At 38.9% G+C, this 27,658-nt stretch overlaps 1 protein-coding gene across 1 annotated transcript in view; it reads left to right on the top strand.

The window, feature by feature from the left end:
• Nucleotides 1–27,658, top strand: part of Diaph3 (diaphanous related formin 3) — a 449,417-nt gene that overhangs the window by 326,510 nt on the left and 95,249 nt on the right. Inside the window, exons 26-27 of the mRNA XM_028758331.1 lie at nucleotides 11,907–12,002; nucleotides 12,458–12,517. Coding sequence (XP_028614164.1) covers nucleotides 11,907–12,002; nucleotides 12,458–12,517 — 156 coding nt within the window. The remainder of the gene's footprint in view (nucleotides 1–11,906; nucleotides 12,003–12,457; nucleotides 12,518–27,658) is intronic.

Here is a 27,658-nt window from a genome sequence, read left to right as displayed (position 1 = left end):
CATTTTTATCAACAATGCATGAAGTGACCTGCTTTCCCAAGCACTTTTCTTAAGACTCTTTAAATTTCTATGTGCATGTGTATTTTGACTGCATGTGTGTCAGTGCATCATGTTTTGTGCTTGGTGTTGATAAAGGGCAGAAGAAGGTGTTGGTACCACTGAACCTAGAGTTACAGGTGGGTTGTGAGCCACAATCCTCTAGAAGAACAACCAGTGCTTAACCACTGAGTCAGCCCTCCAGCCTCGCCTTCCCGCAACAGTTTCTGATATTGATCTGGCCTCTGTCCCTAACATTCTCTAATACTTATATGTCACACATGTTAACTATTGCCTTACACATAAATGAAAATGATATCTCTAATTACAGAAAAGGTAGTGGAGCTCACCTTTGTTTAGAGCCTCCCACTTAGGTTCCTAAAATGACATACCATAATTTGTACATGATAGGTACAGAAATTCACTTCTCATAGTTCTGGAGTCTGAGTTCTGTACTATCAAGGCAGCAGCAGATCCAGTTTCTGGGGAGCACTTGTTGCTTAGTTTACAATAATGTCCTCTGTCTGTGTCCCCATGGTGGACAGCACAAAGGATCACTTGGGTGTCTTTCAGCAGACTGATCTCGCTCAATGAAGCCCCTCTTCCCAGGATTTGATCCCTTCAAACCTCCACCTTTCTGCAGCATTACTTTGGGGATTAGGATTTCAACTTTTGAATTTTGAGGCTTTACAGATAAATAACTGTAAGGGATAATTCCTTGAATATACTCTCTGCCTAGGTACTTATGGACCAATATCTTACTGAGTTGCATGTGCTTTCATGACATTCAGTCCAGTGAGGTACTCATATTTCAAATATTTTTTCAGTTTATCCCTTATTGTTCATATGCAGACTTATTTCTTTTAAGTTTTAGATATTTATATGACTTTTGAGTTTTGGGACTTTCTTTGAAGATCTTGAGATTCTAGAACTAATAAAATTATTTTTTTCCCTCCTATCTGCTCTGTTTTTACAGATTAATCTTTTAGAGTTGTAATGTTTGATCAACTTGAGATTTATTTTGATGTTATTAGGAAGGTGAACAGATTGCTGTCAGAACAGTAGATACTAGATGTCTTATTATCCCCTGCTGATTTGAAACACTACTCTTAGCATGAATGGGCTTTTTATTTTCATGACACATGTTATAGGTGTGACCTGAACCCATGCATGTGAAACATTACTGTCCAAAGTCATTTGACCACAGCACCATCTGGTCTTACCTTCACTTGAAACATATCCATTCAAACACAAGACTTCTTGTGAGTCAACTGTTTTGAGAAAACACTGTTAGAAATTTGCTTACCTAGAGAAGATTTTTTATTTCATTTTTAGTATGTTCTTAATAGAAATAGAACTACATCACCTTTGTATCTCAGTTCCTCCCTCCAGCCCCTACCAGTCACCCTCTTCTGACTCCATCCTGCATCCTCACTTCTTAATTTGATACCTTCTTTTTCTCTGATTATTGTTGTTACAGACGTGTGTGTGTATGTGTGTGTTCACCTGTATGCATAGTATATACAAATGTAACCTACTGAATCCATTGTTGTTGGTGGTAGGTACATGGTTTCAAGGCTGACTACTTTGCTCATCCCTAGGAGAGCTTACTTCTCTCATCAGTCATTAGTTGCCTATAGTTCTTTGTCCAGGACTGGGAACCTAAAAATTATTACCTTCCATGGTAACATGTCCATTGATACTGTCATTGTTATAGTCTTGTTTCTACAGGGTTTCTAGGAGAGGCAGTTTCACAGCAGACCTTCGGGTGTTCTACAGTTTCCAATCTATTTGCCCCTACTTCAGTGATGTTTCCTGAGCTATAGGTGCAAGAGCTGTGATGTACATGTGTCTTCTGAGGCTAGCTTCCTCATGGTCTATTGATCTCTGCCTCGTGTCCGGTTGTAGTTTTCTGTGATGGTCTCTACTATGAGAGATACTTCTTTGAGGAGAGACAGCTCATTGCACATGTAAGAATTTTCAAATCTTTGTATATCTATTTAATTTCTTAATGTAATATTTTGTAATTACAAATTCATACATCAGTTACATGAGACCTACTAAGTCGTGGGCTGTAGTATGTTTATGATTTTTTTGGTTTTGAAAACAAAGTTTTACTTTAAAATATTCAGAAGACAATTTTATTAGATATTTATATGTAGTAAACAACAAAAATAATAACCCTGTAATCTCCAAATCATTTTCTTACTTAATGGTTATAAGTATGGAAGTGAAAAGTAACATTACATTACTCTATTCTCATGTGTAAAGTCTGGATTTATAACTTTGGAAGAGTTTTGTTTCGTTTTAGGTTTTTGTTTAATAATTTGTTTTATTTTTTGACATTATAATTGTATGATTTTCCCCTTGTCTCCCATCAGACCTTACTGTATGTCCCTCTTTGCTCTATTTCAAATCTATGGCCTTTTTTATTAATAGTTCTTACACACATATATGTATTTAAATATATATTTCTAAGTGCGGCATGCTCGGGTCTGGATAATAATATTGCTTGTATGCGTCTTTTGAGGGATGACTCCTTGCTGTTGGATAGCCTGTTCTCTCCCCTAGGAAGACTGTTTATCCTGCTCTCATAGTCTGTAGTTGGCTGTAGTTCTCTGTATGTGGTGGAGGCCTGGAAGGCTTTCCCCACCCACTTTGGGGCGCCTGTTGTTGTGTTCAGTGAGTCATATTCCTGAGATTTTTTGGGTGTAGCTTCTGACTTCACAGCAGGCTTTCTTCCTCTGGCTCTTACAATCTTTCTATCACAGTTCCTCACTTAGGCTCATGGACCATCTTAGGATTCTTTTTGAGATATGATCTTACTATATATATAAAACCCACACTGGTTTTCCTGACCTTCCTGCCTCTGCTTCCCCAGAGCTGATATTATGGGTACATGCCCTCCTCGTAACCATGTGATCTACAATATTATTGATGCCAGTATTTATATTACTATTTTGCCTGGTGTCCATATATATTTGTAATATCCAAAAATGACTTTTTTGTTATTGAGACACAAAAACACACATAATTATCCTTTATTTAGGCCAGCAGTGTGGTTTGGTTAAGGTTTTTGCCACTAAGCCTGACAAAATGAGTATTATCCCCATAACCCACAGAGTGGAAGAGAGAATTGACTCCTACAAGTTGTCTTCTGACCTTTAATACACACCCATATCCACAGACTCAAACCCACAAATAACAGATATAAAACTTTTTATGCGGAAAAATCATTTTATAATTGTAATCTCTGCAATCTTATTTACTGTAAATCATGAGATTATTTTAAAACCTAGATAAGATGTAATCCATCACATGATGATTGTGACTTACACATTGCATTGTATTTGTAAAATATTTTTACTTATGTTTACAGATATTCTTAGGTATTGCCCATAGCAACCTAAGTTACATTAGTGTTAATATTTGGACTGCCAGAAGGGGGCAGCATTCTACAGTTGCAGTTATAGCTGCCACAATTCCAGCCCATGAGAAATGGGATAATAGTTATGGCCCTGCTCTCTGTTTATGTCTAGAAACCCCACAGATGTCTTCTATGCCTCGTTGCACAACAGTGCATCTCATGGCGTCTCTAGCTTTGCTGGCATGGAGACTGGGAAAGTTGGGTTTTTTCAGCTTCTTATTTTTAGCTTTTCTAGCCTTTCTAGTTAAAGTGGACAAGGAATGAGGTGATGGTTGAGAATGGATTTGTTACATGTCCCAGTCAGCTGAACAAGGAGAGTCACAGTATGAAATGTAATAACAGCTAGTGTGGATCTTCCCTGACCATGTGGAGACACAGTCTTTATACAGGTTAACTCAATTCTGACAATAGCTTGCTAAGGTAAATTCTATTATAGAACCCATCTCATAGTTACGGGAAGGTATAGAGGGCCGAAGACAGTCAGAATGGAAACTGAAAGCCAACCACAAGACCTAATAACTCTTTGTACTGGTCAATTTCATGGTGGAAGAGACTTTTCTTAGAAAGCACTATCATTTTTGCTTCTAACTTTCAACCCATTCACGTTAGACAATAATGAAACAGGAAAAGAAAATGGAGCATTTTAACTATTATAGTTCATTTTATCCCCAGATCCCATTGCTTATGGTTTGCGGTTGTTTGCAGTATGAAAGAGATGTGCTCTGATGTTCTCTTTGTCAGTTAAGTTCCAATGAAAATTGCCTCTCTACATCCCTTGACTCAAATTTTCAACATTTCTTCTGTATTAAAATATGTTCAGAGATTTTGTTTGAAGTTATTCTTGCTTTTTTGCTCTCTGGTTTAAATAGTATTTTGTGCTTTAATCTAGATGGTTAAGGGCTGAGATACTGTACCAAGAAAAGCTTTTGTAAATAGCTGCATAGAACAGTAATTCATGAAGGCATCTTAGAGTAACAATCATGGATTTTTTTTTTCCTTCTGGAAGATTAAATGTGAGCCTGTAAATTTTGTATAGTAGCACACTTCAAAGTCTTTTTTTTAATTGGATATTTTATTTATTTACATTTTAAATGATATTCCCTTTCCCAGTTTACCCTCTGCAAACCCCCATCCCATCCCCTATTACCCTCCTTCTATGAGGGTGTTCCCCCCCCCCACACACACACACACACTTCTGCCTCCCCACCCTAGCATTCCTCTACACTGGGGCATTTAGCCTTCACAGAAACAAGGGCCTCTCCTCCCATTGATGCCAGATAAGGCCCCTTCAGTCCTTCCCTAATTCCTCCATTGGCGTCCCTGTGCCCACTCCAATGATTGGCTATGAGCATCCGCCTCTGTATTTGTGAGGCTCCGGCAGAACCTCTCAGGAGACAGCTGTGTCAGGCTCCTGTCAGCAAGCACTTCTTGGCATCAGCAATAGTGTCTGAGTTTGATGTCTGCATGTGGGATGGATCCCCAGGTGGGGCAGTTTTTAAGGAGACTGGGTTTTCTGTCTCTATTCTCATGTTTAAGGCTAGGCTTTAAAATTGCATCACTTACTTCCTCTAAAACCTTTCCAAGTTGTGAGGCTTAAAGAATATGGATGCTAAAACAATGACAAATTAAAAAGAAAGAAAGGAAGGAAGGAAGGAAGGAAGGAAGGAAGGAAGGAAGGAAGGAAGGAAGGAAGGAAGGAAGAAAAAATGCTACCTAGCACACACACACATCATGTAGCAAAAAATGGCCCTAGAGTGAAAACCTCACTGCTTCCTCGTGCCCTCTTTCCACACAAGCTGGCTGTGTGGCTTCCCCTCAGCTCTTTTCTGTACACTCTTTAAATGTGCTCTCACTTTACTATAATCTTAATAACCACTGAACAAAAATTAGCTATTAATAAGTTCTGCCCATGTGCTGGGCACTCTGTGATCATTGGACATTATTTCTCTCCTTTAATGTTTTTACAACTTTGTGAAGTGGATGCCTTTCTTCTCATTTTAGAGTTGGGGGGGGTCAGCGAGCAGGAGGAAAGGATTAAAGGGAAAGTCCATTGATTTTCAGCAGACTAGTGTTCAAATATAAAATATAGGTATATCAAAAACCTATACATTACCACTCCTCTATTTGTATAGTCTTCCATGGTTATTTTGTAACCAGTACCCTTGTAAGTTAATCAATTAGGCAACCTCTGTGCCCTGAGTTTAGGCCTCTGAATCAGACTAACTATCCAATTAACCAACATCCTTATAATAAGTTCTTAATAACAACTAGTTATCTCATGACATCTCCATATATCCCAAACTAAGCTCCTTTCCTGGCTCAGTTTCTTTTATTACCATAGATGTTCCCATATTTCATGAATGCTATCCATGTATATCAGCCAGCAACCTGAAAATGAGCCTCATCTTTATGTATATTAGCCCCTTAAATGCAGATCAAGATCTGTTCTTCCTCCTTTTCCTGCTCTCACTGTCACCATTTCCTGTTCCCCTGAACCCCTAACCATGTCTCTCCTTTTTGCCATGCCATAAGGTGATGCTCGCACAGAGTGCTTTTCTGGGTAGAAATATGGCAGCAATGCTTTCTAGATTTAAAGGAGTTCATCGCTCATAGTGATAAACTCCAGACTCTTCACCATGGTTCTGCCAGCTCTCAGTTAGCTGACCCTCTCCAGCAATGCCTTCCTCACTTCTGGCCCTCTGCCCTCTCTTTCTATTCGTGTCTAAAGTCTCCAGGTGGTTCATTAGCCTCCAGAAACCTAGCTGGTAAAGCTCTGCCAGCAGAACTGGTCCTCGCTGCCCCCAGCAGCTCTACTATTCCCCAAGGCTTTCCTTATAGTGTGGGTGTCCAGGAAGCCTCTGGGCCACTAGCCATTTGCCCCATGCCCCATGTTGATTGTCTCTCCCCTAGGATATGCTCAGGTTTCTGACCCAGCATCAATCGCACTGTGGCATACCCTTTGTGAACTGTCTTCTTCCTTCCCCACAGGAACTGCCTTAGACTAAAAATCAGTGTCTTCATCTTTTACTCATCCTCAGTTTCCCCTTTTGAATTTTCAAGAATATAAAAGTCATTTTTCAGATTACATGTGGGGCAGTGGGCTATGAGAAAGCCAGAAAGCTTGGTAGAAATCTTCGAAGCCCCGGAGACCTCGGCCTGAAAAGGGCCACAGGACGGAAGGTTGCTTCAGATTTCCCACGCCATATGGCCCTCTTAGCTTCCTCTTCCCACAAAGAGACCCTTATCACGTAGGATAACACCTCTATGCAAATAAGGCATCCCCAAACCCTCAAGCCAAACCAATAGGGGCTACCTGTTCTTTCCCCGAAACTGTATATATATAACTCCAAAGCTCAAATTAAAGGACTACTGCTGTGTGGTGCAAGGTCTCCTGCTGTCGGAGTGCTTTTGCGATCCCTCGCCAGGCCAGTTGAGCATTTCAAAGGACAACTCTCTCCTCTCTCCTCAGCGGGAAGAGCGAGCTGAACTGAAGGGGCTGAAACACCTTTCTTCTGTAGGCTCTCACGAGCTACCCCCGGAAGGAGAGAACTAAAAGAGCTGAAACACTTTTCTTCTGTGGGCTCTCACGAGCTACCCCCGGAAGGAGAGAACTAAAAGAGCTGATAACACTTTCTCGCTTTTGGGGACTGGGACGGAGGTCCCACTCCGTGCGACTGAAAGGTGTGTTTGAGCTGTGCCCTGGTTCACAGTTGCGCTCTCCTTCATCCCCGCCCCCTGCTGAAGGCCCTGGGCCAGCTTGGCCGGCTCCTTCCACGCCCCGGACCCCGGAGTCTGCTCGCCCACCCCGCTGGCCCGGCCTGGAGCTGACGCCATCCGCTGCCAACCCCAGTTGTGGCGGGTCCATCAGCCCGCAACCCCTAGGCGCAAGCACTGCCGGACAATTACAATTTTCATTTTAGATGTGACTGAGTTCCTGGTTAAGTGGCTTGAGGGTTTGGTTCCCTAGATTCTCTCCCCACCTGTGCTTACCTGGCACCTACTGACCCTTTTGCCCTGTTAGCTTTCATTATAATCACAGCAGAGTCTATGGTCATCAGAAGAACCAATGTTTATAAAATTGTCACATTCTAAATATTCCTTGTTTCCTTAGTACATGTTGCTATTATAACAAAATTTCTTATATATGGTAATTTATATGCAGGAGAGACATATTGGCTCATGATTTTCGAGGTTGAGATATCTAAAATCTGAGCTTCTGTGAATTCCATTTTTGCGAAGGGCTTTTTCTCCACAAATAATACCCTGTTCCTCTGAGCCTATATGGTGGTGGTGGGGTGACTAACTGCCCAACACCCTTTCTAAGGGCAATGTCCCCATCCATTTGAGCTCCTCTGCATGACTTCATAATGGCTGTCCTCCTAAGGGTTACAATGCTGTTTGTATACCAGAATGCAGGCCATAGCTATTGTTGTAGCATTATTTTTAAGTGAATGCAAGCTAAAAACAAAGTGCTTAAGATTTGCATTTATCTGTCTCTGGCTTTTCAAACTTCTTATAATAGATCTGTATAAACAACCAAGGTTGATTTTGTAAATGGTCAGGCATCAGATCTTAAGGCCTGTTCAGCTTCTTTCTTCCCCTATAAACTGCAGACTGCTCTAGGCCTAGGTCCTGGGAATCCTGGGAGTCCTCTTAAATTCGCTGGCTGTCTTCTAGGTTTCCTGAGTCTCATTTCCTACCTCCCCCATTTGCTTTTTGCTTTTCTGTTTTTCTGTTTGTTTATTTGTTTGTTTGTTACTTCTTATTTTGCCAAAGCACCATGTGTTAGTCAGCCTTGTGTTTCTTTAACAAAATATCCAAGACAGAGGGGTAACATTTCTTTGAGCATTCAGTTTTAGAGATTTTAGTCCACTATCAACTGGTTCCATTGTGTCTGGGCCATGGTAAAGAACAACTTCCAGGTCAGGGTGGGACAGCAATGCTCATCTCATGGTCTCCAGAAGCCTGAGTGGCAGGGAGTGGCACCCTGAAAGGAACAATGTCCCATCTCCTAGGCATTTGTCACTTCTCAATAGTTCATCAAATATCCCTCATTGGATTGATCCACTGCTGAGGTTTAACCTTTCATGAGCCAATAACTTCCCAAGAGCTATGTCAACTAAGCCTTTAGCATGTGGATTCTGAAGACGTTTTAGATCCAAATTATAACACATTTCCGGTCTCTAAGAAATATGTCTATATGACTGCATTTTCTGAGCATGGCTATTTTCTGTCTCCACCTCACTGACTACTGAACTGTAGTTTACCTGGAAATAATTCTCTTTAGAAGCTGGAAATCATTTGCCTCCTGTGTTTTGACATTCAGAGTGCTATTGAGAAGTTGAGCTCTATTCTCAGGTATTTTCTTTGTAAGTTGTTTGGGTTTGATTGCCAGTATTTAGCCTTCAGGAAACATTTAGAATGTATTTCTTGGTTATGTGAAATTTTTATGTTCTGTCTTGGCTAAAGAAAACGGAGTATGGGCCCATGCTTTATGTTGAGGATTCCCACAAGTCCTTGGGGTGCCATCTTAGTTGTAATAAGAGAATGACTTTCAAAATAGTGTGTCTTCGCCATACCAGGTTGAGACCAATATTTCCAGCTTAATCCCTGACATCACCTGGAGGTCACTGCACACATCTGCCACTAACATAGCACTTAACCATCATAGTCCACCAAACTCAGAATTCTTCCGATACGTCATCTTCCTCCATCCATGGGCACCAACGACCTCAGCTGTTCCTCAGCTGTTTCTCAGCTGTTCCTCCTCCTTGCCATCTTCACCTCACTGATTCTTCTTTGGAGAAGTCTCCTCTGAGACTGGCCTGTCTCAATTTCCCTGAACACTGCACTTTTCAAAATTCTGTTTACAAATTATGGGAGGCAATGTGTTATTAAGTCTTGCCGGAGCACTATTTCAGAAAGTCTATTTACTTCATAGAAGAAATGAGGGGGTATTTTTAATGTAAATTGACCTTATTTCCTAGGTGTATAGTAGAAAGATGTATATATGAAGATTTAAACAGCTTTAGACATCTTTTGATTTTGCACAATTGCCTCTGTCTCTGCTATTTCCTCTTCCAAGACTTCTCTTCCCCTGACAGTGTCCACCCTTTCACATCCCCCTCAGTCTATACTTCTGTGAACAGGAGGGAGTTCTTGTTAATCCGTACAACCTAGGTATTACATACACAGTGATGCTCCAGTGCACAATACTACATGCCAGGTAAACATGTGTTAATAGGTGTATGAAACATATCTAGCATGGGAAGAACATCTTCCTTATATCTGATCATATTATATATTAGTTCTATTTAACATGAATAGAGTCGACATGCCCAAGAGTCTATCTAAAGTTCAAATCAGAGATTCTTTATCAACGATATGAGACGTGATTATGTCCCTAACCAGGAACATAAGTAAATATAATGGACTAGACAACTTGTTTCTATGAAATAATTGGATTTTGCTACCTATAAAAAATAAATGAACCCAGGCCGCAGTGCCACATGCCTTTAATCCCAGGACTGTGAAAGCAGAACAGGCACAGTTCTGTGAGTTCCAGGACAGCCAGGACTGCACAGAGTAAACCCTGCCTGGGAGATGGGGGGTAGAGGAACAGAATGAGCTTTTCCTCAGCTATCCCTGTCTTCCAGGAGCTACTTGTCTCATAAATAGTACAGTCTAGGACACAGCATCACTTTCAAAAGGACGTGCTGTCATATGTGCCATATGCACTGAGCCAGCACACATGGGGCATGGCATGGTCTCAGATGCTCTCAGTTTCTCTCTTGAAGTAGTGGTAGGAGCTAGCTTGGGAAAAAAAGTGGGAAAGACATTCATTATAGAGAGCTGCATGTTCAAAGCCATGAAAACGGAGACTGCAGCAGTGTAAGGCACCTCATGAGCCTAAACTGCCAGTGTCTGGCTCTAGGGACCGGTAGGATCAGCCTTTCTGGCTGTAAAGCAGTCAACACCCAGCAATAACTTAGCTTTCATACAGTGTAATCATCTAGGACCAGCCGTACTCAGTCAGTTATAATTGATTTACAATCCAGGAGCAACACCAGCACTTTTGTATTTAGCTGTCAGCTCATTGTCCTTTCCCCTAAACCAATTCTCTATTTTTCTCTTCCCTGCTTTCTATTTGCAAGCAAACATAATACTAAATTTAAAAAAGAAAGAAAATTCTTTTATTTATTTGAATGTTTACTTTTACTAATAACTACCTTAAATGTTTAATATTACATGAACTTATGTTTAGGAAAAATATACTTAAATTTGAGTGTAAGCTTTAAAGATTAGATAGGTAGTTATTTATTAAATTGTCTAAAATATTTAATGTACTTTACAGTAAACATTGAAATGCTTCAAAATTAAATGTATGCGTAAATTGACAACCTCTAAATACTCGGATTCTCACCCACCATTTTTGATCACACCTCCAAGGTTTAGCTCTCTTCTAAAAATGTGCAGCAGGAGCAGATGGCAAAGCAGCTGATACATATTTCTATGTATGCATCTGTTTATAAACTATAAGGAGTGTGGTTTTGTACTCTGCCACAGTCACATGTCAATAGTGCTCTTTACAAAGATTGTTTCTCCAAAAGGGGAAGAAAACAAAACAAGTGAACAAAGTTCTTAGGAAAGTAGTAGCTTCTCTTTTAGATGTGCTGTTACAGCAGGCATACAGTTTCATAGAGAAAGCTGGCAAATAATCTGCTTTGCAGGGACAAAGGCGACCTTAGTGTTCCTTGAGTAGTGCTATCCTTTAAATCTTGAAAGCATCTCTGGGTTTACCATCTTAATTGTAAAATAACTTTAATGAATTATGTGAAAGTTTGTAGTGATTATTCTGTGTCACCTCAAGTCAGAGGGTAATACATATATTTTATCTATCAGAAGAATTATATCAGGGGCGTGTGTGTGTGTGTGTGTATGAGTAACTAGAAATATATTCATTCATAGAGTCTTGTATGAAAAATGTCTGTGGTAAGTTTTGGCAGACCCAGCTTCTGTATAATAGAGGCACTGTACCACAAACCCGGTAGCTTTTAGAAACTAACTAGTCTTATGCTTTAAAAAAAAAAAAAACTCATTTTTTAGGAGAGAAAATACGATTTCTGATGACTGCAGACACTGGAAGTACATTCCATCTAAGCTCACTGTGCCATTGGTCTATATAAGCAGTGCTCCACTCTGTGTCTGGGAAACTCTGGGCTCTTTTGTGGACAGGACACACACACACTGATGAGATGGCTCCAATTAAAAGATGACTGATTTAGTACAGAGCTGGATCTTTTCGGGTTTGGAAATTCCTGGTCTAGTTCTGGTGTTCTGTCATTTTACTCCCTGCCTTTGCCATCACTCGTTTGCATGTGTGCTTTGACATTGCTTTGGTAACCCTGAGGGCTGATGGAATTCCCTGCATCTCTTTTCACAGAGGGTGATGAGACAGGAGTGATGGATAGTCTGCTGGAGGCCTTGCAGTCAGGGGCTGCCTTCCGCGACAGAAGAAAAAGGACACCAAAGCTGAAAGGTGAATTCTTTTCTTATTTCATGTTGCTTTCTAGGGAAGAGCAGTTTCTCTCCTTAATTCTTTTAAAGTCATTTGTCACAAGAACAGTGCTGTGGGCAAAAATTGTTTCTAACTTTTCCAAGTTTGCTTAATCCCTTACAGAGACAGGTGTCAGAGAGAGATGCATTCCAGTTGGCTGATATCAGTAGTGCATTATCAAATCCATGCATTGAACCTAGAAAATCCTGAGTAGTGTGATGAGTCTCATCATGAGAACCATATGTACCTTGTCCTGGTGGAGGTTAGGGTCCCACAGTTATACATGAAGTAAAAGTCCAAGCATTACTGTTCTGAGTGTTTCAGGGTGAGGAAACATTGCATCATCACTAAAAATACCCAAGCTTGGAAAAATCACATCATATTCTTCTCAAGTCAAATGTACTTCTATATTAAATTTCTCTCTCTTTTTTAAACAGATATTCGGCAGAGTCTCAGTCCAACGTCTCAGAGGCCTGTTCTCAAAGTTTGTAACCATGGTAATAAACTTTATTCATAAATTGCATGTTATTCTTACCTACTTCTATCCTGTTGTTCTGGGATGTTTACTATGCTGCTATTGACGTTTTCAGGCTCCAGTATAACTAAGAGAGTAAAACATGTATAGATGTATGTCTTTGCTCTGGCATCATGGGCTCTGCTTTTCCATACTGCCTTATTTCCTTGAAGTTGTTTCTTCAGTTTTTCTAATTAGGTCACAAGTGAATGTTTTGTTATAGTCATATTGTTTGAAGTTACATTTGCACATTTCTGATCAGAGTTGTCTACTGTGGCACTTCAGAGCAATGCAGTTTCATGGTAACTACTTTAAAGTAGTGGATTCACTATATATCAAGATACATGTGAAATATTGGGATCTGTATTCATTTTTCCATTTCTTATTTGTCAGTGCTGTTACAAATAATTCAACTCTCACTTTGGAAAAACTGTAAATACAGATGCACTACATGGACTGTTAACAATGGATGATGCTACAGTTGCTAAAAAATTGAAGTGACTTATCTTCATCTCTAACATTTACCAAGGAGTTGAATCTTTTAAAAGATCCCATATGAATGTCATCTGCCCTGTCTGTGAGTCTGTCTTATAAGTATCTGCTCTTACTCATTCAGTATCTGTTCTGTCAAGTACTCTCTTCTCAGACTCTGCTTATGTCTCTCATCACACCGAGTTCATCCTTTGTGAATCCCATTGATTCATGATGAGGTTGTTATCAAAGTTGGCTGGATTTAACAGAAAAACTACCTGAAAGATTTTATCTGCAGGTTTGGGGAGTATTTTCGAGTTCTTTTCTAGGAATAGTAAGGTGTGACTGAGAAGGTGTATGTACCACATTTCTAGGTGATGTGAATAGTTAATGAAGTAAGAAAATCCAGGAATTTCATGATGGCCGAGTATCTGGATAGTCAGAATATTCTTAGTAAATGCTTAAGAAATGACCATAAAGATGAAATCTGTAACAGAATTTTAAATAGATCTTTCAATGTTTTAAATTATGCTTCAGCTATTGATTTGCCTTTTACTGTTCTACTAGTGGCAAAATGAATTGGAATAAGTGACATTATTTATGGGTAATAAATAATCCGAAGCCTTAGCTTATGATTGATTTTACTCCACCATGGCACAAAATTATAGATAAAATTCTAGAGAATAGTCTGGACCTGAACTTTAGCGACGATTTTGTTTATCAGAGAAGTAAATGGAAATCCACAGAGGCTGAAACATCTCGGGAGGACAGAGCTCCCGACAGTCCTGTGGCCGTGATTAACTTCCCTAATTACTGCCACACTTCTTTAATTATATAGAGGTATTTGAGCATTTTTGACTAATAAAAGTCTTATGCTTATACACATTATTCTTAAAAATAAGTTTGGTTCTTTGGGTTTCAATCTGGTCAGAAGTGGGAAGAGGAAACAGTAAGTATCAATATAAAATCACTAAAGAGAGTTGAATCACTGCATTAATATTAGAAAAAAGAAATTTTGATCTTTGTGGCATGTCTCCTTCTGTAGTAACAATGCAGCCTCTGTCTAAAATCATTAAAAAAAATCACTAAGCACAATGATTATATTACTATGACAGCATCCTAAGCTTAATTAAAATAAATATTGTAGATGCTTTGAAGGCAAAGGCTACATAAAGGAACTCTGTTCACCAGCCTTGGAGAAGCCACTCCTTCTGACTATTATTAATAAGTATTTGGGCTATAATGACTCAGCTGTGATTGCTTATAAACTGTGTTGTTTCTGTTCATTATAGGAAAGCTGCTTACAATGCTAAAATGCTATCTTAATGCTTGGGCTATAGTGTCAATTAAGCTAGGAGATTTTACAGCAGCCAAACAAAATACACCATAATGATCAAAAATTTCTTCTTCTAATATTAATTTAGTCAATCGAATTGTATTTAGCACTTCGTATTGACATTTATCATTTCCTCTAAACATTTCTTACAAAGAGAAATGAATTCAAAGGAACAGCCTTACCTTTAAGTATAATGTATATAATCAAAACATTTTAGGCTATGTACTGAAAAGTCCAGGTATACTTAAAAATCTCCTCACTTCTAAAGGGTCATGACAATTTTTAGAATAAGATAATTGTTTTTAGAGTTACTTGAATGCTTTGTAAAAGGCGTTATTTTTTTCAATAAAATTATTATCGTTACAGTTGATCTGTGATTGCAGTATAACATTGAGCCCAATTTTAATTTTTATGTGCTTTACACTATTGCCAGATATTTACAAGTTATGTAGCTATATTTGTTGATGTTTATTTCTTAACTTATTTTTGTAATTATTTTAAGCTTTGTAGCCTGTTTGCATTCTGAGTAAGTACTATAGAATAAACACTGGCTGAATCACTGGCTACAGAGTACATTTTGTGCATTCTGTTTTCTTCTCAGCACTCTTGTTTCGGTGTCATTATTGTAAGTGATCAAAGCTGGAAACCGTCTAGCATCCTCCTTGAAAATATTCTGCCAAATTGAGTTTTTTCTCATAGAGAAAAGTCAAAGTCCAAGTTCATAATTGGTTTTCCATACCACCATGAAAAGAGCCATATGACCAGTGTCTGATTCCCTACCAGTGGAGGAGCTGACATCTTCATGCTTCTGTTTTTTCTTGTGGGATAATGTGAAGCTGTTGAGATGAAGCCTCTGGGAGGTTCTGCAGCCTCTGGTTTGCTTTACCTCTTGTTCCCAGATCTAACCACTGAGATAGCACTATTTTGCTAGGCTGCAGTCATCCTTCTGGAATGATGGCCAATTTTTATTTCTTTTAATAAAGCCACCATAGTAACATCTATATTAGTTTTAACAAGCAGATGCTATTTAGAAATATCATAGATATACATATATATATGTATATATAAAAGCATATATACATACATATAAGCATGTACTTTGTATAAATATGTAACAAGCCACAAATTTAATCTTATTAGCTCGTATTTTAAACTTTTGTCATTATGTCTTTTATTGGCCATGTATTATTAATGTCTTTTAAAAAACCGTAGCTATAGTTCTAAACCTTATAGATGTATCTTTATATGATATTATTAGTCAGGGTTCTCTATAGTATCAGAACTTATAGGATGAATCTCCATAAAGAGGGAAAGATGTTATTAGAATGACTTATAGGCTGTGTCCAGCTAGTCCAGCAATGACTAGCTGTGAACAGAAAGTTCAAGAATCCAGTAGTTGCTCATTCCATGAGACTAGATGTCTCAGATGGTTTTTACTCTACACTGGAATCCTGAAGAAATAGGCTCTAATGTCAGTGAAGGAATGGAATAGATTTGCTGATGGATAAATTGGTAAGAAAGACATCTGGGGAAGAAGTATGTTTATAGATGTCTCCAGATGGGTGAAGGGTGTGAAGACACTTGTATCCCATGTAAATGTTAATCAAAGGATGTTTCAGCTGAGGAGTTTAATAATCATGTAGAAAGGGGAATAGTTCCACTCATTATTACCCTTAGTGGCCTACTAGGAAAATTTTTGCTTCCTGTTCCCTTGACCTTAAGTCTACTGGCCTAGAAATGTTGGTTCCAGAGTCAGGCACATTCCTTCCAGGACCCACAACAAACATTCCATTGAATTGGAAACTCAGACTTCTCCCTGGCCTTTTTGGGCTCCTAATACCCCTAAAGCAACAGGCTAAAAAAAGAATAACAGTGTTAAGAGTGGTGATTGATCTAGAGTACCATGTGGAAATTGGATTGCTTCTCCACAATGGAGGTAAAAGAGATTATTTCTGGAGTGCAGGAAATCCTTTAGGGCATCTCTTGGTGCTATCATGTCCTGTGATTAAAGTCAATGGAAAAGTACAATGGTCTAATCCAAGCAGGATGATAAAGGGTACAGACCCATCAGGATTGAAAGCATGGGCCAAGACCTGCTGAGCTGCTTCCTGAGGGTGGAGGAAATGCAGGATAGATAGAAGAGGAAGATAGATATAAATACCAGCTAAGGCCTTGTGACCAGTTGCAGAAAAGAGGCTCATAATGGGCATGAGTTCTCTCTCATTTTTTTTAAGTATGAGTTTGTACAGATATTTGTGTTTTCTTTCTTTCTTTTTATCATGTGATGGAATAGCAATAGAATATCATTTGGTTATATTTAAGTTTGAGAAATTAAAGAATGTCCATTGGACATTGCCACCTATTGTAAATTTATAATTTTTGAGGTTCTATAAGGGATGTTTATATAATGTTAGATGTAATTTTAGCTTAGATTAAGTATATAGTTAGAATACAATTGTATATGGGATAGTTATATCCTGTGTAGCATTATTATAGCCTGCTTGTTTTTTTATTTGGAAATTAATCACAACATACATAACAAGATACGAATGTGTGTCAGGTTGACTAGGGGTAGACTTGTGGTGACTATTCTTGGTTGTGTCCTTGACTACATCTGGAACTGAAACTCAAAAATGGAGAGCACTCTTAATAAGAATGCTTGCTTAATTTGAAGAAGGAAGGTCCAGTTCTTTTTTTTTTTTAATTTTTTTATTGGCTGTTTTATTTACATTTCATATGTTGTCCCCTTACCCAATCCCCCACCCACCCAGGAACCCCCTATCCCCTCACCCCTCGTCCTTCTTCTCTGTGGATGTAACCCCTACCTACACCCCCACTCCCACCTCCCCACCCTCAAAATTCCCACCCCCTGGGGCGTCCAGCCTTCTTGAGGTCAAGGATCTCTTCTTCCACCTATGCCCAGCAAGGCCCTCCATTCTTAAGTATTCAGCTGAAGCCCTGGATCCCTCCCTAAGTGCTCCGAGGCTGGTGGCTTAGACCCTGGGAGCTGTGGTTGTTGGTATTGTTGCTCTCCTCATGGTGCTGCAAACCCTTTCAGCTCCTTCAGTCTTCACTCTAACTCCTCCATTGAGAACCCCATGATGAGTACAATGGCTGGTTGTGAGCATCTGCCTCTGAATATGTCAGACTCTTGAAGACCTCTGAGGAGACATCCATATCAGGCTCTTATCAGCATGCACTTCCTGACTTCCACATCAGCATCTACCTTTGGTGATGGCCCCTCCTTTAGTTTCTGTCCCTCACTTTGTCTCCATATTTGCTCCCTTGAGTATTCTGTTGCTCCTTCTAAGAAGGACCGAATCACCCCCACTTGGTCTCCCTTCTTTATGAGCTTCATGTGGCCTGTGAGTTGCATCTTGGGCATTTCAAGGTTCTGGGCTAATATCCAATAATCAGTGAGTGAATACCATGTGTGTTCTTTTGTGATTGGCTTACTTCACTCAGGATGATAATTTCTAGTTCCATCCATTTACCTAGGAAACTCTCGAATTCATTGTTTTTAATAGCTGAGTAATACTCCATTGTGTAAATATACCACATTTTTTGAATCCATTCCTCAGTTGAAGGACATCTGGGTTCTTTCCAGCTCCTGGCTATGATAAATAAAGCTGCTATGAACATAGTTGAGCATATGTCCTTGTTATATGTTCGAGCATCTTCTGGGTATATGCCTAGGAGTGGTATAGCTGGATCCTCAGGTAATGCTATGTCCAATTTTCTGAGGAACCGCCAGACTGATTTCCAAAGTGGTTGCACCATCTTGCAGTCCCACCAACAATGGAGGAGTGTTCCTCTTTCTCCACACCCTCGCCAGCATCTACTCTCACCTGAGTTTTTAATCTTAGCCATTCTGACTGGTGTGAGATGGAATCTCAGGGTTGTTTTGATTTGCATTTCCCTGACAACTAAGGATACTGAACATTTCTTTATGTGCTTCTCGGCCATTCGAGTTTCCTCAGTTGAAAATTCTTTGTTAAGCTCTATACCCCATTTTTTAATAGGGTTATTTGGTTGTCTGGAGTCTAATTTCTTGAGTTCTTTGTATATATTGGATATTAGCCCTCTATCAGATGAAGGATTGGTAAAGATCTTTTCCCAATTTGTTGGTTGTCGTTTTGTCCTATTGACAGTGTCCTTTGCCTTACAGAAGCTTTGCAATTTTATGAAGTCCCATTTGTCAATTCTTGATCTTAGAGCATATGCCATTGGTGTTCTGTTCAGGAACTTTTCCCCCGTGCCCAAGTATTTGAGGCTCTTCCCCACCTTCTCTTCTATTAGTTTCAGTGTATCTGGTTTTATGTGGAGGTCCTTTATCCACTTAGACTTGAGCTTTGTACAAGGAGATAAGAATGGATCAATTTTCATTCTTCTACATGTTGTCCTCCAGTTGAACCAGCACCATTTATTGAAAATGCTGTCCTTTTTCCACTGGACAGTTTTAGCTCCTTTGTCAAAGATCAAGTGACCATACGAGTGTGGGTTCATTTCTGGGTCTTCAATTCTATTCCATTGATCTTCCTGCCTGTCTCTGTACCAATAACAGGTAGTTTTTATCACTATTGCTCTGTAGTACAGCTTGAGGTCAGGGATGGTGATTCCTTCAGAAGTTCTTTTATTGTTGAGAATTGTTTTCGCTATCCTGGGTTTTTTGTTATTACATATGAATTTGAGAATTTCCTTTTCAAACTCTATGAAGAATTGAGTTGGGATTTTAATGGGAATTGCATTGAATCTGTAGATTGCTTTTGGCAAGATGGCCATTTTTATTATCTTAATCCTGCCAATCCATGAGCATGGGAGATCTTTCCATCTTCTGAGATCTTCTTCGATTTCTTTCTTCAGGGACTTGAAGTTCTTGTCATACAGGTCTTTCACATGCTTGGTTTGATTCACACCAAGGTATTTTATATTTTTTGCAACTATTGTGAAGGGTGTCATTTCCCTAATTTCTTTTTCAGTCTGTTTATCTTTCATGTAGAGGAAGGCTACTGATTTGTTTGAGTTGATTTTATAACCAGCCACTTTGCTGAAGTTGTTTATCAGGCAAAAGTACTCAATAAAATTCTAGCAAACCGAATCCAAGAACACATCAAAGCAATCATCCATCATGATCAAGTAGGTTTTATCCCAGGAATGCAGGGATGGTTCAATATTCAGAAATCCATCAATGTAATCCACTATATAAACAAACTCAAAGAAAAAAACCACATGATCATCTCACTAGATGCTGAGAAAGCATTTGACAAAATTCAACATCCCTTCATGATAAAAGTCTTGGAAAGATCAGGAATTCAAGGCCCCTACCTAAACATAGTAAAAGCAATTTACAGCAAACCAGTAGCCAACATCAAGCTAAATGGAGAGAAACCTGAAGCAATCCCGCTAAGTTCAGGGACTAGACAAGGCTGCCTACTCTCCCCCTACCTATTCAATATAGTACTGGAAGTCCTAGCCAGAGCAATTAGACAACAAAAAGAAGTCAAAGGGATACAAATAGGAAAGGAAGAAGTCAAAATATCACTATTTGCAGATGATATGATAGTATACTTAAGTGACCCCCAAACTTCCACCGGAAGGTCCACTTCTAATCCAGATCTTGAGGTACGAAGACAGAAAGGGGAAGGGGATATGATTCATTCATTCTACAAGTTCTGTTACTCTACAGAACTCTGAAGAATACATATGCACATGTATCAAACCACTGATTTAATTTTGTTAGTTGATATTTTCAACTTTTGTCATGTCTTTTATTAGCCATATATTGTTAATGTCATTTTAAAACTACAGCTATAGTTCCAAACCTTGAATATTTACCTTTATATGAATACAGCTTCTCTTATTTCAGAATTAAAAAACAAAACTAAACAAATATCCCCTGGACCACCGCACTGTCAAATGTCGTATACATTTGACACTCTGATATAAGGCACTCTGTCTCCAGTAGCCATCAGAAGCAGTGGAATCTTATATAGACAGGTATCTGTCTCTTATCCTGTATAGACCTCTACCAAAAATATTTGAGTGACATCTTTTACTGTGTATTTCTTTCACTTTGGCTTTGCTATTCTAGGCAGAAATTGAATTATTTATTCTTGATAATCCACTATATTTATTTAACAAGTATAATGATTCCTCCCTAGGCACTTTGCATAGATACATTAGGGCCAGGGCTGTAGCTTAGTGATACAGAGCACTTGCTTTATATGTGCAAGTCATTGAAATGGTAGAGAGAAACTCTTGCGTGCTAGAAGACTGATACTTAAACGTTGGCATAGAAGTACAGGTATACACCATTAATTCTAGCAGTATCTCAACTTGCTTTCTATTGCTATAATAAACACCATGACCAAAAGCAACTTGGGAAGGAAAGGGTTTATATCTTGTTATAGCTTACAGTCGATTACAAGTGGAAATAAGGCAGGAAGTAAAGGCAAGCGCCTGGAGTCAGGAACTGAAGTAGTAATTATGGAGGAAATGTGCTTGTTGGCTTGCTCTCCATGGCTTACTCAGCCTGCTTTCTTATAGAACTCAGAATCAGCTGCCCATGGGAGGCAACACCCATAGTGGCTTGGATTCCACAAGCATGCCCACTGGCCAATCATATGAAAGCATTCCCTCATTTAAGGTTCATTTTTTTCAAGATGATTCCAGCTTATGTTAAGATGGCAAAAAAGCTAACCAATACAATTTACCTCTGATCAGCATTTGACTAATATATCAATATTAAGCCATAACATTTCCTTTCTTGTTTATCCTCATGAATGCTTGTTGATATTGCAATATAAAAGTCAGGTATAACTTTAAAAGTCAGTTAGCCATTTAAAATATATAAACATTTTAATTCATTCTTTTCCAAATATTTGGTCTCTTTAAAAGTGCAAAATCTCTTGGTATCATAACATCATAGAGAGCTGCAGCTAACTTCCAAATATATCTCTGAAAGTGTCCAGAACCAGACTTCCAAGTGTAGACTGTTATTTCCAATGTTGGATTGATTTCTAGACCAGTACATGATTCAATCCAAATAACTGTTAGCCTTTAAGAAAGATACAAGAGTCATTATAACTACTCTTTTTAATTCTCTGTCTCACAAGGTCTAAAAATCTAAGGCAAGGCAGCTTGTCCCATCTGGCATATAGGGAAGCAAAGGTGGGTCAGGAACCTATGTCCAGTACAGCTCCCTAGTCACCATTGTCAGGGCACTCAGCAAGTTCACAGGTAAGCATTATTCTTTGTCTCAGCAACAGTATGTCTCACCAATCATTCTGGCAGCCACCATGCTCCTTCAGCATCCTGCAGAGAAAACACAAACATTCCCTCTTCCCCATATTAGATATCTGGTTGGGATCATGCCATATGCCAGTAAGTGGATTCTTCCTTTTCATCTAGGCATGAGTCTGCCTAGTTGTAAGGTGTCATAGACACTCAGCAGAAAGTTCCTTGGCATCCAAATTTTTAACTTAAAATAAAAGGAGCATGATTTAAATAAATTTGTGGTGTATGGGGATATAACTCCCCCTTTTTTATCTTATGATGACATTGTTTTAAAGTTCCATGGGCCCCTTCCACAATACCTTGTCCTTGAGAATTATAAGGAATCCCCGCAATAAATTGTTGACAAAATGTCTCAGTTGCTCAACTACAATTGCCAGTTCCATAATCTGTTTTTTTTTTAATTGAATATTTTATTTATTTACCTTTCAAATGTTATCCCCTTCCTTTCTCCATCCCACCAAAACTGCTTATCCCATCCCCTCTTCTCCTACATTAGGCTAGAACAAAGAAGTAATTTTAGATAGGAGTCTAAATTTTAGACCAGAACAAAGAAGTAATTTCAGGCAGGAATCTAAATTTTAAGCTAGAACAAGGAAGTAGCTTCAGACATGAAAATGATCTTGGGCTAGGACAGGGAAGTTGGCTCAGATATTTTAGTCATCCTGATAAGCCCTTAGAAACAGTGATCACAAGAGTGTTCACATAATTGGTTTTAATGCCTTGCTTGTTCTTTGACTATTTGTGTTTATTGTTTTACTTGTTCCTTGACTATTTGCATCTATTGTATTGCTAGTCCCTCAACCTAGAACTGACCTGAATACGTGCATGTAATTCAAATGGTATAGAAGCAAACATGAGGAGAGGGGGGATGGCATAGGGGGATCTAGGGAGGGGAAAGGGGATGACATCTGAAATGTAAGTAAATAAAATATCCAATAAAAAAAACAATGACATGTCAAAATAGGCTTACAGAAAAAAAAGTGCAAAATCTCAACAGTGAGATCCTATAAAAATAAAACTCTTATATTCTTTATATTTAAAAACAACAACAATAACAAAAACAAACAAACAACAGAGCACAGTTATACTGATACCAAACAAAATCAAAATCTAACTGTAAAAACCCCTGTGTCCAACATATGGAATTTGCTTATAATCTTCTGGACTCCAAGGGCTTGGGCAGCTCCACTTTCCTGGCTCTCCTATCTGCAAAACATATAGCTTATTGTATTTGAATGTTCAGGCCAGCTCCACTCAACACCTGCCACTGTCCACAGCCCCGCTATCTCTGTTATTGTGTTCTCCATTGCAGTTGAGGCTGCACCTTCTTGAATACCCTCTTTTGAGTTCCCTTAGGGACTCTAACCCTGCCCTATGGTACCAAGCTTCAGCCTCTTTCCATGGCCCCAGATAACTTTAGCTTATATGGATTTGAATATAAAAACTAACCAGCCTAAACATTCAGGAGGCTAAGACAGTATGCAAATTTAAACCCAGTCTGAGAGGTGTGTTGCAAGTTCAAGGTCAAGGCACCTTGGTTTATACAGTGAAACTCTTATCTTAAAAATAAAATCCAACACACTCTACCTGAATATACTATTTCATTTGGAGACAGACCAGTAATAATTTCTAATATTTGCTAAATGCTATGATACATGTAATATGCAAAATTTGACAAGATCAGAATTCTAAAAGACTAACCCAGACTTGGCCTTAGCATTCCAGGCAAGGTTTGAACGTGTAAACCGAAATGAGCAGAGATGACTCTCTAGCAGTAGCACTGTGCCTTCTCAGCAGGGCCTTTCTGACCCCCTTAGAACCTGGTTGACCTGTGATTTCTGTTTCCATCCAGTGTAGGATGACAACCCTGTTCTGACAGTGTTCCTTTCAGTATCTGTCCTCCATGTTTTTCATGGGTTCCTTAGAGAAGAGACAGAGCCATCAAGCAGGATGCCTGTGTTGTTCTCTGCTATAGCCCAGTACTTAGCTGAATTGATGATCAGAGCAGGGATGTTAAGAAAGAACATGTTGAGTGAACAGACATGGTTATGTTTAGGTTTGAAAGGAACAATTAATGCTTATTTAGAAGCATAATCAAGTCTCTGAATGCCACCTACATAAGTGGAATTTAATAGGCCAAGTGCTAGTACTCTCCTGTGAGTACAATTAACCTCTTCTCATCTCCTCCCTTAAATGTTACTTGTTATCAGAAGGATAACCACTGGTCTGTACTTAAAAGGGTCAGGTGTGGAAGGTGAGATATAGGCTTCATTAGATTTTCCGTAGAGACCCAGGGGCTCTTCTATTAGTCAAGACTATATAACACTAAACGAAGGAAAGAATATATGAGACCACTTGTGTTTTCCAAACATAGAGAAAATATCTAGTTACTCTTTTAGTTAAAAGTAATAAAAATTTGAAAACATTTTTTATGAAAATCTGACAGTCTCAATTAGAGGTTCATGAGTCATCTGCTTTGGTGAAAGTAAAGGCTCACATAGAAAAGAATTACATGAGAGTCTGTTGCTAGGCAAAGGAGTTTGGACCAATTTGATATTTGAGTAATAAGCATATACCTGAAGGGGCAAGTAAAATCAAATGGGAAAATTCAGGAGGCACTTTCAGCAACCATGTTAACCGCTGCCGGGCAGGAGAGGGTGAGGTGCCACTGAGATTGGAGGGAAGGGTACATTGCTGTCTACAGTCCCTGCGAGAAGAGCTGATGGTGTATAATCAAATGAATTGTCTAATGGAGAATCTCTCGATCAAATAAAGGAACATTTGAGAAGTAGACTCAGTGGAGGATGACCAAGAGAAAGAACAACAGAAAGAACATACCAGAGGAGGATCCCATGGTAGCTGGCAAATAGTTCCTGTCTGGAGAACTTTATCACAGTCCGAAATGTCAACACGAAGGTTTAAGGAGTAGTAAGGACATAGTGTCCTTGTTTTTTGTTGTTTTCTTAACCATTTGTCTTCTCTATAAGCTACAGTACATGCCTGGGTTGTACAAAAAAGCACTGGGATAGCGCTGTTCCACATATGGGAACTCCTGTTATCCTTGGGTAGTTTTCACTGGGATAGCGCTGTTCCACATATGGGAACTCCTATTATCCTTGGGTAGTTTTCTTTCCAAGTGCACAATTAACCTTTTCCAGCACAGGCTATAAATACGAATTGTTGAGTCATCCCCTCATGGTGCATCTGCCTGCAGTTTGATTGCGTCTTCCTTAGATGGCGTCTTTTCTCATTAAGGAGTACAGTAGGGTTTTTTTTCTAAGATAAATGGATATAGAGTAATCAGAAAAGATTTACAAACTATATGCAATTAAAAACCCTAATGATAAAACTATTTAACTGTGACAAAATAAGATAAAACATAATCAAAATTTTAGGCAAACAAGTATTACACATTTTTAGTGAACATCCATAACCTAAACAAAATTTTGCTATATTATCTTTACAGTAAATCAGTTCTTAATAGCCTTAATTTGGATTTGATTATCTATTTTTACACTCCCACTTATATATGGAGCTTTGAGAGATTTTTATAGAAATAAGATTGTATTGCCTCTAGGCACAGCTGCTCCGCCACTCTTCAAGATTTGGAGTCAGAATTAAATATGGAGCCAGCTAAATATCTTTGAATTAGCATCTTCTTTGCAAACTAATTCTAAGGAAGACATATAAGTCTTGTGTCTAAGCACCAAAAACTTGCATCTGTAGCCACTCCTAACCCCAATCCATATGGTCTTGGATCCCCTCATTTCTCTTGCTTCTTTTTCCCTAAGGGGCTGTAAGAACATGGCCTGGGGTAAATTACAAAATTGTAAAGTTCTTCTGGGTGTCTACTTAAGTGCTGGCTACTGTGAATCCTGAGAGTCAGCAGAGAAAAACAAATTCCACCATTTTGGGCCATATTAAAGCAAGTTTTATTAAATATTAAATACTAAGAGGTGGACTTTGGTCAGGACTGTTCCCTGGAATTTCCCAGCTGGAATATCCTGGAGCCACATATTTTAGGAGTTTATTAAGATAAGTCTACCATACTAGAAAGTCTACTGTACTTTCCCATGAGACTTTATTATTTTCCAAGAAGTACAGCTCCTAGAATTCTAGGACATTACCTGACTGGGCAGATGAGGCTTACAGGGTAATTTGGGACATTATCTCAAGGCTTGCTTTTATTTTTTTATTCCTCCCTCTCCCTCTCCTGCTCCCTCTCCCTCTCTTTCCCTCTTCTTCCTCTTCCTCTCTCTCTCCTTCCCTTTCTTTTTCCCCCCTTTCACTCTCTTCCCCCCTCTTCTTCCCTCTTCTTCTCCCCCGCCTCTCTCTCCCAGGTATTACATTACCACCACCACAGTTTTCCCTCCCTCCTCTCCTCTCAGTCGCAACCCTTCTAGATTTACTGTTGTTCCTCCATTTCCCTTCAGAAAAGAGCAGGCCTCCCAGGGATCTCAACCAAACTTGACATAACAAGCTAAAAGCAAGGAGCACAACAGAAAAACAGTTCTTGTCAAAAGATCTTATCACAGTAGTAAATGTTGACAACAGCCATTTCTAGTTCTTTCAAATGTATCCTATTCTCTATAGAAAGCACATAAGGAACAATGTTTTAAAATAGTATGTTTTCTCTTGTGTGTTCTGTTATTGGCTTATTGACTTAAGGAGACTTTTTGTTCTCTTGCTGATGAACTTGTGCCTGCCTAATAACCTAAGAAGGACACTATTAAAGTACTAATTGTTTTTGACACCTTTATGTGTGGGCTTTCAGGTAGAATTAAATGTTACTTGTAACTGTCAAAAATTAGATATTTTAAGGGGAGTTGTTCTTCCTTTGGCCAGGAACATGAATCAATTTGGGTGCTTTTCATATTTTATTCAAATATCAGTCTCTTGTATTTACTATGTAGTCAAGCAAAAGAAGAAGAATCACACCAGCAGGGTTCCTGCCGAGGTAAGGATGCCCTGTGGATAGACAGCAAAGGCTTTTCTTTTCTAATTTTATAGTCAGGGCAGGACAACCTTTTGTCATAGTCATTATCAGGCAGACTCTTAAGCTTGAGCAGCCTAGAAAACTTTCAAGTAGTGAAGATTTCAAATTGTTTTCAAAGACCATTTATGCAGGAAGCAGCAAATGTGTCTCCAGTAATGAGCACTCACAAATGTATGCTAAAGCCGGGACTAAATTGAGTGAAAAGAAAATGAGCTACTATTGTATAAGGAAAATAATGTCCTTGGACTTCCCTGAAATTGTTGTCATGATTAACATGTCTCTTCTGTTTGTGTTCCATAGTGGGCTGTGATTATGATAATCTTTTTTTTTTTAATGGCCCTGTCTGCATCTCTCCTTTTTCTTGTGATAGAGGTTCAAAATGTGGCTTCTACAGAGTCTATGAACAGGTGTTAGAAACTCTGAACCCTACTACCCTACTTTCATTTAACTGTTAAGTTTGGATTTTTTTTTCTGTATGTACATTTTTTTTACCAAATTTCTCACAAAATAACAAAACAATCTAATTTTGTTTGATTACTATTACATTACTTTTCCTGGGAAAATATGGGGAAATGTCTTCCTGATAAACAGACAGAGCCCTAACAGACCAAAGGAACTTCCATCCACATCCACCTGGGTGAATGAGTGAGTTTATTGGGTTCCTTATGGGAGAGCACCCACAGGCAGCTTCTACCCCACCTACTCAACTATCCACTTCCTTTCTACTCAAACGTCCCTCAAGAGCACATGCACATGAGGTAGGTGTTTTATAGCTGGAAGGGGCTCGCAGTGACAGGCTCATGACCCCACATACAAGAGAATATAAATAGACCCATCTTATGAGGTTTTCATGGGAATGATTACAGATGATTTCAAAATGTCCATATCCTAACCACAAGAAACACCTACATAGCGATTTACTGGTGTGATCATTTTTTATGTAGGATGTATAGGAAGTGGTTTCTGATACAGTGATTTGCTATTTTAGAACTAAATATTCATTGATGTAAAAAAAATGTGAAACA

This window comes from Grammomys surdaster, unplaced genomic scaffold, assembly GCF_004785775.1.
Source record: "Grammomys surdaster isolate TR1022 unplaced genomic scaffold, NIH_TR_1.0 126189, whole genome shotgun sequence".
In the NCBI taxonomy this organism is placed as follows: Eukaryota; Metazoa; Chordata; class Mammalia; order Rodentia; family Muridae; genus Grammomys; species Grammomys surdaster.
The sequence above is the reverse complement of the archived record's forward strand: the minus strand, read 5'-3'. Positions and strand labels throughout refer to the sequence as shown.